The following is a 15,289-nucleotide window of genomic DNA, read 5'->3' on the forward strand; positions in this document are numbered from 1 at the left end:
AAAAATAAACAAAGATATCAAATTAAATAAAAAACAAAGTATATATAAAAATAAGATTCATTTAATATTTTTGTTACAAAATAAAAAAAAAAAACAAATATATAAAATTAAAAAAAAGAATATATTTAAAAAATAAAATATATAAACTAAATAAAAAACAAAGGATATATAACAAAATAAAAAATATATATAAAATAATAAAATTAAATTAAATTTAAAAAAATATTTTTAACAAAATAAAAAAATTAATATATAAAAACAAAATATATAAAATTAAAAAAAAAAATAAAATTAAATAAAAAAACAATTCAAGATATATTAACAAAGGATAAAAACAAAGGATATATAACAAAATAAAAAATATATATAAAATAATAAAATTAAATTAAATTTAAAAAAATATTTTTAACAAAATAAAAAAATTAATATATAAAAACAAAATATATAAAATTAAAAAAAAAATAAATAAAAACAATTCAAGATATATTAATAAAGAAATAAAACATATTTATTTTTTAAACTACTATTGTAGAACAAATATATTATAAAAAATTAAAAATATATTATCTTTTAAAAAGTATTTAAAATTATATAGCAAAGTTCATGAAAAACATGTAAAAAAAGTATCAGTTGGCAGTGCCGACAGCACTATACCCTCAGCCTGTGTGAATTGAAACATTCATCTACTGACAGATCGAATTAGGTTACTCAATCAAAATCCATTTCCTCAAAAATTCTTTATTCAGGGGGAATTTTGTGGCCCTTTCGATTAAAGCTCAAAAGTGTTGCGGAGGAGGTACCTGAAGGAATGGACGACATGGTTCATTTTGAAGGTGTATCTTATTTTGGGAGTCCTTTCTTTCGATAGAAAGCGCAACCTCCAGTCATTTCAGTTGGTTACCGTATAATTTAGAGCTTTCGGACCCTTATGTCAGGACTTGCCCACGAAAAACATAATATCGCTGTAAACAGGAGTACAGGGAGTACCTCCTGTAAAAATTCCCAAGAATCTTCGAACAGTCCTTAAACTGCACTCAAAACAAAAGTGTAGAACTTTTGTGAGGGTGGTACCCTAAGGAGAGGAAGGACCCATATGGATCATTTTTTTAAGTTAAACTAAATTTGGACATAATATTAGGGGATCCAATGTTTGGACCAAATTGGTTACCCCCATTTAAGAGGTATCGCGAGTACCATTTTAACGACTATTTTTGAACTTTTGAGGGAAAGGAGGTATCGTAAGTAGTGGACCGATAAACACCATCTTCAAACTTTATCTAAGATTTGGAGAAATATTATGAGGGGCAAAATATATTAAAACGATCTGTGTGGAGTTCCTAAAGTGGAATTAAATCAAAATCACAATTAAAAAATTAAAATGCGAATTTAAAATCAATTATTAAAAAATTATATATTTTTAATTTTTTATATTCATCAATAATAATTATTTTTTAAAAAAGTCAAAAAATAGCAGAAAATTATATTTAATTAAAACTAAAAAATACATTTTATTTAAAAAGAAAAAAAATTGTGCAAAAATTTTGAAAAGAAAAAAAACTTTGCATTAAAAACATGTCAACAATAGAGTGGTGATTTGTTTCTTTAAGAATAATTCACACTATTTCAAAATTCGCCAGCCAATAAAAACAACAAAACCGGTCATCAACTAAATAAAACAACAAACAACAACAACAACAAAATTTCATTCAAGTTTATTGTTCCTGTTTTTATTGCTGTTATTTTTTATATGAAAATAATTCACAACAAAGAAACAAAAACATGTGGCAACCCTCTTCTCCGCCGCCTTCCCACAAAAATTCTACACCCAGACCCATGCCAACACAACCAACGGCGGCGACCTCACTTGCTAATGCATTTTATGGTGCATCAGCAGCAGCACCTTTGACCACAGTAATAGCTGCGCCACCTATTGGCCTAGTGGGAAATCATGATGTGAAAATTCCTCTCAACAAATTACATGTGAATGACAACATGGCATCATCTAACTCTTCAGCAACATGTTTTGGGGCCACAGACACAGTTGAGACCGCGCCAACTGCAGCACAAGCTGCAGCGGCTGCCACAGCTGCTGCTGCCGCCGCCGCCATATATTATAATGCCGCAACCGCAAGTACATTATTTCCAAGTCCAGCGTCATTGGGTTTTATGGCCCATTTACAGCAGTATATGAAAACTCGAAGGTCTTTTGGCGCCAATGCAGATGGTGGGGTGGCGGAGGTAAGTCATAAGCCGACGAGCATTACCCCCCATCCCTGGCCAGCAACAACATATGACGAGTTTGCCACCAACACCACAAGCAAGACAACAAGTAATGGCCACTTGTTGATGGCACCAACGCCAGGACATGCCACAAATATGTTGATGACATCATCATCAACACATCATTCACCAACAACTTCTGGCCTAAATGGAAAACTTCCAGCCACTGGCGCCTTGGATTTATTACCATTGGATATTTTAACCAATACATTTATGCATCTCAATGCCTTACACTTAAGTCATCATATGGCAGGAGCGATAACGCCAGTCAACAGCGTATTACCAAGCAATGCTGTGGAATCCATAAATACCACAACCATGGCTGCGGCTGTGGCAGCAGCAGCAGCAGCGGCAACAAGTAAAAGTTATGGTCAATTACCAAACTCGGAGGCGATAGCAGCAGCGGCCATGTTAAGTGTGCCTCTAAATTTAACACCACCATCCCCTCCAGCAGCAACAACAACAACAGCCACAACACTTCCGCTACATCATCCATATTTTCAAATGGAACATCAACGCCTTCACCAGCAGCGCCAGCACCAACACCTGGAAACATTAAACACAAATTCCTCGGCAATAAAATTAACTACCTCAAAACCAGGCGAGTCATTTCAAAATGACAATGAAGCAGATTATCATGATGATGATGTTGGTGTACACAATTATACAACCAAATCATCATCATCATCTCCAATGACAGGGAAATCTGTAATAACATCCACCAAGTCGGGAGTTTGCAATTTATTTCGGTCTTGCAATTCTCCAAACACCACCACCTGCAATACCTCTTCCTCAACTAACTGTGATGTTCGAAGAGCTTTACGCAAACGCAACAGAGAAAGGGAGCGGGAACGTGAACCACACAAGCGGCTTAAAACCGGCAGTCCCAATTCCATACATTATCGTCATCATCCGCTGCAGCAGCAGCAAAAACAACAACATCATCACCACCACAACCATCATCTTCGTGGAACTCCTCAGTACTACAACACGTTTGACGTTAGTAGTCAGGAAATAAACACCACCACCAGTCAATCACCAGAGAATCAGAGTAATATAGCCGCCATTGCCGACGATTATAATGATGATGATGATGAAGAAGAGTCTTTGCTACCACCACCCAAGAAGAAATGGATACGTCATTATTTAAATGGTATTTAAATACATTTTTAAAAAATTTTATTTTTAAAATATTTAAAATATTGGAGGTATAAAGGCCTCAGAACATAAGCAGCTGACTTTTTTGCTTAAGTTATTTCGGGTAAAATCTTAAATGGCAAAGGGCAACATAGTTTGAATTTGTCTCTGCTGTTTATTTCATTCTTCTACCAGAAGCGACTTAAGCAAGAATGTCATGCTTCTCATGTATCGAGGCATCAAGTTTGGAATTGATTATTGAGTAGTGCATGCTTTGTAGTTTTTGGAACCGCTCTTGGCCTATGGGGTATCCTACCCCATCGAAATAAGTAAGGATCTTGATAGAGTCTGAATTGGATATATAAATAACTAATTCTACTCTTCGAAATTCTGATTTTATGAAAAAATCGGGAATTTACATTCCAAGTCCGACCGAACGTATTAGTATTATTAATACGCCACATAATTAATAATACTAATACATTGAATGGTATTGAGCATACACACAGAGAAGAGATATTGTTGGAACAATCATATTCTAAGAACAAAATAGTGTATTTTAAAAATCTGAAAATATATATTGTTGTTTCAACCATATATTTTTTTATTAGGGAACATGATGACACAAAATGTATTGTTGCGCCAACAATACATATTTTAAAATTTTTAAAATACACTATTTTGTTCTTAGAATATGATTGTTCCAACAATATTTTTTCTCTGCGTGTAGGAGGGGGGCAGATCTAAAGGGAGTGATTTAGATTTCATTAACATTTGATTTGAGTAATTTTTCAGATCAATACTTACTGTAAATGTAGAAATAAGTTCCTCAGACTCCAAAGAAGATGGCATTCTAAAGAAAAAAATCTAGAAAAATTCCCAAATTGGAAGTCATTTAATCTCGAAATTATGTGAAAGTACACGCGTTCGTATGGGTGCCACCGTGGTGCAATGGTATGCACACCCGCCTTGCACATAGAAGGTCGTGGGTTCGATTCCCCGGCCAGGCTACATCAAACACTTTTCAACGGTGGCAAAATACCCCTCAGTAATGTTGGCGACATTTCCTGAGTATTTAAGCCATGTAAAACTTCTCTACAAAAGTGGTGTCTTAGGACACGCCGTTCGGACTCGGCGATAAACTGTAGGTCCCATATCATTGAGCTAATATGAATCGGGGTGCACTCATTGATATGAGAGAAGTCTCCCTTGTCCCTTATGGGATGTTTGTGGAACAATTATATATATATATATACACGCGTTCGTATACGTATTATTAATAAGGTGGCGTATGAATCACATATATAATACGCCACCGACTGAGAGTGATGTTTAGTTACAATTCTCACATGAAGACGTGAAAAATAGAAGAAACAATTGCTGTTTCTGTAGAAAAAAAGCTTTCTCTGGGGCTAAAAAATGTTTCCTATAAAAAGAGTCTCAGCACTTAAAATTATGTTTCGTCCTCTGATGTTGAGGAAGGAATAAATCCTTAGACATTTTTCATTAAAAAAGATTTCTCAGTTTCTGAAGAAGTATTGTTTAGAAAAAAAAAATATTTTAATAATTTAGAATTTTTTTCATATAAATTTTTCACCACCACCAGCCAATTTTCAATAAAAAAGATTTATCAGATTCCTAGGACGACATTTTTCTAACAAAAATATACTCCGTTTCTGAAGAACACTATTTTTTCTGGAGAAAAATTACTCGGTTTTTTAGAAACAATTCCCGAGTCCTTGAAAAAAACAACTTTTTCACTGTTTTTCCTATAGAAATTTTTTTCCAAAGGCTGAGAATATTTCTTCCTTTAGAACAGAGAAATGTTTTCTTAGAACAAGCCATTCTCAGGGACCAAGACAATTTTTTCCATAAAAAAGATATTTTTCTGTAGAGAAAAATTTTTCTCTGGGGACCTTGAGATTTTTTTTTCGTTAAAAGAACTAGAAAATTTTCTCAGCTATTTTTCTATTAAAAATATTTCTCACATTCTGAGCAAGGAAATTTCTAAAGAATCTTCTCTTTCCGAAGAAGTCAATTTTTACAGAAAAAATTCCTCAGTCACTGAAAAAAAAATCACTACCAGAGGAAGACTATATAAAAAAAGCATTCCTCTGAGACTTTTTCCCCATGGGTCGTCTACTATAGAGTAGATGGCCCCACGGGTCGTCTACTATAGAGTAGATGGCCCCACGGGTCGTCTACTATAGAGTAGATGGCCCCACGGGTCGTCTACCATAAAGTAGATGGCCCTGTTGGTCGTCCCACTCACCGTAACTGTCGATGCAAACTCATTTTCGAAAAAGTAAGGCCTAATAACCCTGCCGGACTACTATTGTCAACAATAACTCTTTGATTGTCCGACCACTTGTCGTATTAGTACTGACGTTAGTTATACGCAACATTATTTACTTTGTGAACTTTAAGGTTCAAATTGAATTTCCCTTACTGCAATGATTTTTTTCACAGACCCTGGGAAAGTTTTTTTACATAGAAAAAAGGCCTCAGTTGTTGATTAGGATAATTTCATTCAATAGAAAAATTCACAGTTGCTGAGAAAGATTAATGTGTACAGAAAAAAATCAATTTTCGGTCTTTGAAAGTGACGTTTCTCTAAAGCAATCCACAGCCGTTAGAACATAATCATACGCTTCTATAGAATACCTCTAGGGCAAAATGCCACCAATGCATGTACCTTTTGCGGATACCCACTGTAAATTCAATTGCCATTTGCATTGTGTGTTAAGTGTTATTCGTTTTTACGATAACTAAATAAATGCAAATTAAAAAAAAACTCAAAGGAAAAAAGATAAACACAATATTTCAACAAACACGGAACAACAACAACAATCACAGCAATAGTCACTGGCACATTGGCAAGCAGTCAGTCGTCAGTCTTAATAGGGCGCAGTGGCAACAAAATAACGAGAAAAAAATCCAACAAAATATTCTAATGAGCAACATGTGCGCTCTAATAGATGTCAATCATTCAAATTGATATTTGTTTGGATGAATAACAATACGAGTTGGTTGGTTTGGCGACTGAATGACTGACTATCGGGTTGAATGTTTGGCTGGCTGACGGGCAAATAACGAACCAGGCAGTGCACGAAATCATATCCCACATCATGAGGATGATATTGTGTTGGAAGAAAGGAGGTATGGAATACTCGTCCATATGATGGGAATACAAAATAGACAAACAAATACAGACACACTCTCTCACAGATACATATCTACATTTTAGTAATTACTGGGTAAATAGCTTTATATTCTTTTTTTTACGATATGTGCTATTGCCAGTCAAGTAGAGTGGGGTCAGGCAGCAGGCTGTCATGCCACCAAGACAGACATTCAGTCAGCCACTCAATGTTGTTTGTGTGCACACGATGGAATATGTTTCACACCTTGTTTTGTTTTTAATTAGAAGCAAAAAAAAAACGAAAAATGTCATGACAGTTTCATTTCATTTGAGAAAAAACGACGAACGAGGACTATTGGTAGGTAGTAAGGGTAGAAAGTGTTGCTGGTATTTTCGTGTTTTCAATTCGTCGTTAAATGTAATTAAATACAAATTAAATAACCAATATTGGCAAGAGGTATTGATAAACAATGCTACAATGTTAGACAATGGCGATTTTATTCAATGGCGTCTTTGGGAAAGGTTGCCCTCTTTGAATACCTTTTAAGTAATATTACATTTTAAATTAAATATTTGGCAGTGGTGAAAGAAAATTGAAACAAAATGAGAGTTGGAATCTTCGGCTTTCATTTTTCAGTTGCAAAAAATATTCCATCATTAAGCTCGACTTCAACAAAAAATTATTAAAATGAATATTAAAATGATATTCGCCTTAATAGGCCAAGTTTTCAATTAAATAAAAATCATCTTGAGCCCTGCTGGGATTTGAACCCACTCCTTTGAAAAATGTATGAAAAGTGTTATCACGGCGTGTTAGCGTTCAGAGTCAAACTCATAACTTCCTAAGGCTTTTGTCGTGGATGCCATACAGGAATGGGGAAAAAGCTCATCACTGTAAAAAAACGCATTGCATGTGAGAAATGTAAAGTACGATGACAGAAAAGCCATCCCACAACGGATATGTTTGATGAGCTGCTACCAACAGCGAAACCAGTTCACATAATGGTGGTTGTGTGGTTTCGAATCGACGGCTTTCCTTTTTCACTTGAAAATAATTTCGATCTTTAAGCTCAACTCCAGCTAGAAACTAATAAGAAATATAAAATGAAATAAATATCTATGTATTATGGAATGCTTCCATCAGGGCGTATGAGTACAGAAAGACATCATACGACTTCTTGACTTTTTTAATTTTGTAATTTTTAAAATGTATACATATTTTTTCCTAAGACTTCCGCGGGAATTGAACTTCAATATTGTTATCTTGCGCAACATTCTATACAATAGAAGACATCCGTAGGAGGCTTCTATACAATAGAAGACCTCCGTAGGAGGCTTCTATACAATAGAAGACCTCCGTAGGATGCTTTTATGCAATAGAAGACCTCCGTAGGAGGCTTCTATAAAATAGAAGACCTCCGTAGGAGGTTCTATACAATAGAAGTCCTCCGTAGGATCGTTCTATACAACAGAAGAACTCCGTAGCATGCTTCTATACAATAGAAGAACTCCGTAGCATATACAATAGAAGACCTCCCTAGGATGCTTTTATACAATAGAAGACCTCTGTAGCACAGTGGTTCAGAATCGTTTTTTTTTCCTGGTCAAAACTCTGTAACTTTTGAACGGATAGAAATATTTGCATAATTCTTTTTTTGTTCGACAGATAACACTTTCAGCTTTCTGTGAAAACGGAACTTTGTTCCAAGCTGTTCCCTAAAAGTTCTAGTCCACTAAACTTGGAATTTCACTTAAATTTAGTACCTAAAGAACAATTAAATAGCTCACTTCGTGTAGACGCTGCGGTATATTCTTAAAGGCAACAATCCCACCTACCTAACAAAAAAAAACAATAAACGTAATATCTGTTACAGTTTCTAGAAATTTGCAAAACTTACGTATTTTCCAAAATTGGGAAACATTTTTCGTCTTTAGGAGCACGTCACGACCACCTTCCAATATTTGTATCTAATGTTTTTGCTTTTCTTAGTTTCAATATGTTTACTATCGAATCCCATATAGAAATTAACAATCGGTAACCACAAAGTTTTCGTTCGAAACATCGCAATAAAAACGTATGTGACCAATTACCGTATTAGTAATGACGTTGGCCATACGCACCCATAATATTGCTTTTATTTGTATATCCTCATGTTTACGTTCATATTTTATGTTTATTATTAGGACTTATTACGCACCAGTGTCTTCAAAATTTACTTTGTGAACTTTAAGGTACACATTTTTGGTCCTTACTGAGCTGCTCCGATAATTACACACTTTTTCGATTACTTCAAAAAGTTCTCGGCACTTTTCAACACTTCAACTCAACTTGTTCTATGAAAACTTGAAATGAAAACTTTTTTAAAGGAAATAAATGGTAAATTAAAAAATTTATAAAGAGAATATTTTTCATTTCAAATGTTCATAGAACAAGAATCCACCCCGGGACTTGGACCTGCAATATTGTTTTGCTCTGTTAATAGGACTAACCTCCTTAACATGGGAAAAAAATCCACGCAGTATCTATTTTTCACAGATATAAGATTTAATTATTCACTTTTCGATCGATGAATCAGATTTTGTAAATTGTTTTTTTTTCGTGCAAAATATCTCAATAAAAACTCAGAGGGCCACTTGCCGTATTAGTACTGACGTTGATCATACGCACCCATGTCATTTCTTGTGTTTGTATTTTCACATATTATGTGAATTATTAACATTTCTTCAAATTTAAGAAAAATATTGAACTTTCTTCTGTATACCTTTTTCTGTTACCCACTGTATTAACAAAAGTTTATACAACTTAGTTATGATTAGATATATACTATAGGCGATATACACATACACAAATGTATATATGTGAGTACGAACACACTATATCATTGTTGTTGAGTGCACGTGTATTCGAGTGTTTTGCATTTGCAAACTGTTGTTGTTTGTGCCCTCAAACAGTTGATGTCATGTACCTAATGACAACAATAACGACAACAACATTTGCCAATGTAAATGGCCCATTAGAAAGCCAACAAACAAAGAGCAATGGTGACGAGAGAGCCGCACACCACACACAACAACACTTTATGCAATAATAAAAAAATCTACACCAGGCAAGCTCAAAATATTGGTATTGAACGAAGAGACGACTCCAATCTCACCAATACTACTGTAATTGTAAATAACGAGAGAATGTATGTATGGTTAGTTGTCACGAAAACGGATAAACTTGAGCATCACTGTTTATTTGCAAAAACACACCCATGTGCAAACAAAGAAGATTATTACGCTTCCTCCCTCTGACTCTGTACATTCTTTTCACAAACATGTTCTCTCTAACCAAAATAAACTGAGTATTGGTTGCTTGATTTGAGGCAAACCAAATAGCATCGTTGTCGCTTATGTTGTTGTCGATGTATGTATGAATTGCAACAACAATTTTAAACAAATATAATAATTATTTTTTTTATTATAGAAACAATTCAAAAAAACCCTAATTGCAATAGCATGTCGTTTGCCATAACATCACCATCAGCCGCTTGGCACTCTTCCTCGTGCAATCGCATGTGTATGCCCCACAAACATTTGTACACGTGGGCACTACACACTTTCATGTGTGTTGTGCGAATTCTGTGACATGTGAATCACAGATAGCGTTTGATAGCCAATACTTACTTATACCAAAAACAATGGACAGAGAATAAAAATTTTATTTTTTGTTTAATTTTAATTTTTTTAATTTTTTATTTTCATTTTTTTTCTGTTAGAATGGAAAATCTTAACTAGCCATTAAATTGCAATTGACTTTTGTCACTTTTTTACGATGATACTTTCATCAAGTTATAACAAATTAAATTTTCATCATTTATTTGTTTCAATTACTGGTTTTGTTTAATTGAATTGGCGCTATTTATAGAAATTCTATAGGGGTCCTTGCATGTCTACTTTATTTTATACAACAACGTGTGCAAATTAACACCAGCAATCAAAGGAACATGCAACGTGCCAATAACTTACATTAGGGTGGCAAATTTTTTTTTTCTTAAAAATCAAGTTTTTTTATTTTTTTTTGATAATTTTTCATGTTAGTAACAAAAAATTCCCCTTAATTCTTTAATTTTTACGTTATATGGGTATAACTCAAACAAATATATTTTTTGAAAAATTTTTAAAGCGAAAATTTTTGTATTTTATTCTGAAAATAAAATTTACAATTTTTAATGGTAATTCTTCATTTTGAAATTAAAAATGCCTCTTTAAGGGAAATTTATGTTTTCGGAATATTTGATTTATAGTGTTAGCACCAGGTCCACTGGTTTGTTCTTTTTTTTTAAATCATTTGAAGTATAAGTTTGGTAGACATTCTTAAAAAATACTCCTGACTTGAAACCTCTTCAAAACAAATCTACTTTAAAGCTATTATAAAAGAATCGTTAATATTATTATCTTAAAAAAACTTTGAAAATGCACCATTATGTCTCAGAATATTCTTCAAAATTTGCTCTTTAAAAATCCACGAATTTTAGTCTTTAAATACCCACAAATATTCTTCAATTTTTTTTCTTTAAAAATTCTCGAATATTGTTCAAAGTTTTTTCTTTAAATATCAACGAATATTCTTTAAAATGTATCATTTAATAATCCACGAATATTCTTTAAAATTTATCATTTAAAAATCCACGAATATTCTTCAAAATTTTTTCTTTAAAAATCCACAAATATTGTTCAAAGTTTTTTCTTTAAATATCAACGAATATTCTTCAACTTTTTTTCTTTAAAAATCCACGAATATTGGTCTTTAAATATCCAAGAATATCCTTAAAATTTGTTTCTTTAAAAATCCACAAATATTGTTCACAGTTTTTTCTTTAAATATCAACGAATATTCTTCAACTTTTTTCTTTAAAAATCCACGAATTTGGTCTTTAAATATCCAAGAATATTCTTCAAATTTTTTTCTTTAAAAATCCACAAATATTGTTCAAAGTTTTTTCTTTAAATATCAACGAATATTCTTCAACTTTTTTTCTTTAAAAATCCACGAATTTGGTCTTTAAATATCCAAGAATATTCTTCAAATTTTTTTTTCTTTAAAAATCCACGAATATATTTTTCTTTAAATATCCACAAATATTCGTCAAAATTATTTCTTTAAAATTCCATCAATATTGGTCTTTAAATATCTATGAATATTCTTCAAAATTGTCTCTTTAAAAATCCTCGAATATTGTTCAAAGTTTTTTCTTTAAATATTAACGAATATTCGTTAAAATTTATCATTTAAAAATCCACGAATATTCTTTAAAATTTATCATTTAAAAATCCATGAATATTCTTTAAAATTTATCGTTTAAAAATCCACGAATATTCTTCAAAGATTTTTCTTTAAATATCAACGAATATTATACTTTAGAATATTCTTCAATTTGTTTCTTTAAAAATTCACGAATATTGTCCAAAATACATATATTCTTTAAATATTCACGAATATTCTTAAAAGGATATTATTAAAAAATCCACGATTATACCTCAGAATATTCGTCCATATGTATTATTTAAAAGTCCACGATTAAACTTCCGAATATTCTTCAAAATATGTTTCTTAAAAATCAACGAATATCATTCAAAAATCCACGATGATACATTTCTTTGAAAATTATTTCTGATATTATATTCTTAAGAAAATTGACGATTCTAAATATCTTCAAAATTTACTTCACTATTATAATATTTAGAAAAAAAACACGTTTATAGCTCCTGAAAACCCCTCCAAAAATACAAAATCTATTGGTGCGTATGATGTGCATCAGTACTCATTCGACATATGGTGCTAAAACAGAACAATGCTCTATAAAGACTGATGGATTCAAATACAAATTTCCTAATTTTATATTGGATTATGTATACAAATCTATGACATAATATTTATATATTCCAAAAATAAATCCACGATTTTAGTTCTAAAGACACTACAAAAATATTCCTTAAACAGATTTTAATGAAATATATTTTAAAAAATCCACGTATATAGCCTTTAACAATAGTCTTGAAAAATCTGCGCTTGTAGCCTTTAAAAATAGTTTTAAAAAATCTGCGTTTATAGCTTTTAGAAATGTTTTTAAACTCCATGTTTATAGACATTTAAAAACACTTCAAAAATCGACGATTAATTCCTTTTAAAAATATTTAAAAATCTATGTTTGTAGCTTTTAAGAACCTTTAAAAAATCCACGATTATAGCCCTCTAAAAAAATAAATAAAATATTAAATAATTCCAAGTTTATATTTTTTAAAAATATGTCACTTTATATATATTTTGTTTAAATATTTAAAAATCCACGTTTAAGTTTTTTTAAATTTAAAAAAATTCCACGTTTATAGATTTTAAAAATATTAAAAAATTCCATGTTTATAGCCTTTTAAAAATATTTAACAAATCCACGTTCATTGCGATAATACCTCCGAATATTCTTCAAAAATCCACGATAAAAAATTCTTGAAAATTCGTTCCTTAAAAATCCAGGATTATATTCTTTAAAAATATTGGTGGAGCGTATGATGAATATTAGTACTCATACATGATGGGTCTATCTTGGACAAGAATGGATTACAAAAATTTCGAAATAATTCATTGAAATTTGTCGCATAGTTTATCTGGTTTTGTATAGTCGATTGTAGCTCTGACAGCCTCTTAAAACAATTCCAAATTTCCTTGGTGTTGACCTTGAAACAAAATCGTCTTTAAAAAGTGCAAATTTTGTGATTTGTCGGTTAATCTTTAAATATTTTTGAAAATTCATGACCTTGAAAAGAAATAAAATATTGTATTTTTAAACAATAACAAATTTTATTAATTTTACCAATTCGTGGGTCGTATGATGTATATAAGTAGACATACATCATGAGGGCCATCTTGGCCAAAAATGAATAATAAAGACTTAGAGATATTCCATTGAAATTTTTTCAAAAAGTCCACATTTGGTCTTATATATATTCTTAATATTAATAGAATTTATGCCCTTATGAAATAACTTTTAGTTAAATAAATCCTTATTGTAATTAATATTACTCATACGCTTCTTCAATTAGCCATTCATTATTTATTTTATTTTCTTAAGCGACTGGTCTCTGGCTAAATATAGAACACATACATGCTGGTCTTTATCATGTAAGTGTTATAAAATGCACAAAAACCTGCAATTTACTGCAATTAAAATTCTCCAGATTGTTCGGATTCAATAAAATAGTAATTTATATTGTATACAATAAGAGGTTATTCAGTAATATTCCATAATAATGTGATACAGCATTTGAAAAGTTTGCTTTTTAAATTGAACTATTTCAAAGTAAAAATAACTTTTAACAGTTCCTCAAGTACGCCAAGTTTCTGAGGCACGTTGTTGTTAATTTTATAAATATTTAAATTTTGTATTTATCCTCCCCAGATTAGTTTAGTAGGTGTGCATCAGGTCTAGTTGGTTACGTCCATAAATAATTATACTGCTCTCTGTCTCTGGGGGTACACGTGCTTTGCATTTAAACTCGTTTTTGCCACCACCATCATCATCATGTAATAATTCACTTGTGCAGTTTGTTGTTGCTATTTTCGAATAAAATTTTCTCCAGGCTTGCACATAGCACACATGTATAACCAATTTAAAAGATTATCTGCCAGGCAAAACAAAATATTCATTCTTTTATTTGTTTCTTTTTTTGTGTGTTTCTCCCCTCCTTTGTTTCTTGTTATTCTTTTGTATAAAAAAGCTGTTTTCTCTTAATAATTTTTTTTTTTGTGATTTTTATGGCAAACACGTTTTGAATACAACAACAATTGTTATTACTTTGTCGATTTGCGCTAAGAGGCGCCACAATTTAATCGCACACATGTCTTGTTAACTAAGTGACCCCATGGTTGAGTGTTGTCCGGCAGTAAATCCTTTCTATGGTTGAGTCAGTCAAATAAAAAAACAAATATGAGTCGTTCGTTAGGGACAATTTTTACTCTACAACGAACTTTTTTGGTAATTTGAAAGGTGATACAATGAGTCATAAGTAAGTCAATCAGTTGGTCTTTAGTTAGTCATTGAAAAACTGTTGTTTTATGAAGCCACGGTTACAACCATATATTCCAGAAAATGTGCTTACAAAGTATAAATCCTCAACTATTCTCTTGAAAGTCTTAAAATTCCTTTAAATCAATTTGATTAGAGACCAAAAAATCCATTAATGCATAATTTTTTTAATTTCGTTTACAGTCTTCCAATATAACATTTTTTAATTCATTATTATAAAATTAAGAGAAATACTAACTTCTCTATAAGAATATCTCTCTATAATGTATTATTGTCTTTTTGACCAAAATATATAAGTTTCCATAAAAAAACTCAAAATCCATGGGTGCGTATTTTATAGTGGATTATGGGTGACACAATTCTTTAAAAATTGACTTTTATAAACCATCGATTTTAGGTCTTTAAAAAATTAAAAACACTTCTCTAGTCAAACGTCGTTTTAGCTTTACAATTTTAGTTTACTTTATTTAAGAAATCACGATGCTAGTGTAGCGTTACTTCATAATTTTATAAAAATTTACCATTATGTCTCTAAATCAGAGCTGTTCTTCTTTGCAAAGACAATATACTCAGCGATCCCACTGAGTTGCATTTGCTTTTCTCCTTCACGTACACTATGCGTGAACAAAAACAAACAAAAAACATAATTTGGTTGTTGCTTTTT

General features: G+C 31.5%; 1 protein-coding gene across 33 annotated transcripts in view; it reads left to right on the forward strand.

Moving 5' to 3' along the window:
* The window catches only part of Mnt, a 259,484-nt gene that overhangs the window by 226,497 nt on the left and 17,698 nt on the right, over positions 1 to 15,289 (forward strand). For 5 of the 33 annotated variants that reach the window (XR_012411321.1, XM_073973129.1, XM_073973131.1 and 2 more), the window contains exon 2: positions 1,461 to 3,433. The exons of 24 other annotated variants lie outside the window; for them this stretch is intronic. Coding sequence is in view for 8 of the 9 variants with exons in the window: in XM_073973129.1 (XP_073829230.1) it covers positions 1,780 to 3,433 (1,654 nt within the window). In the remaining variant the exon portion in view is untranslated. The remainder of the gene's footprint in view (positions 1 to 1,460; positions 3,434 to 15,289) is intronic. 4 more of the 33 variants (XM_073973130.1, XM_073973133.1, XM_073973137.1 and 1 more) reach the window with 2 other exon arrangements.

This window comes from Musca autumnalis, unplaced genomic scaffold, assembly GCF_047663935.1.
Source record: "Musca autumnalis isolate F117 unplaced genomic scaffold, ASM4766393v1 scaffold_3, whole genome shotgun sequence".
Classification (NCBI taxonomy): Eukaryota; Metazoa; Arthropoda; class Insecta; order Diptera; family Muscidae; genus Musca; species Musca autumnalis.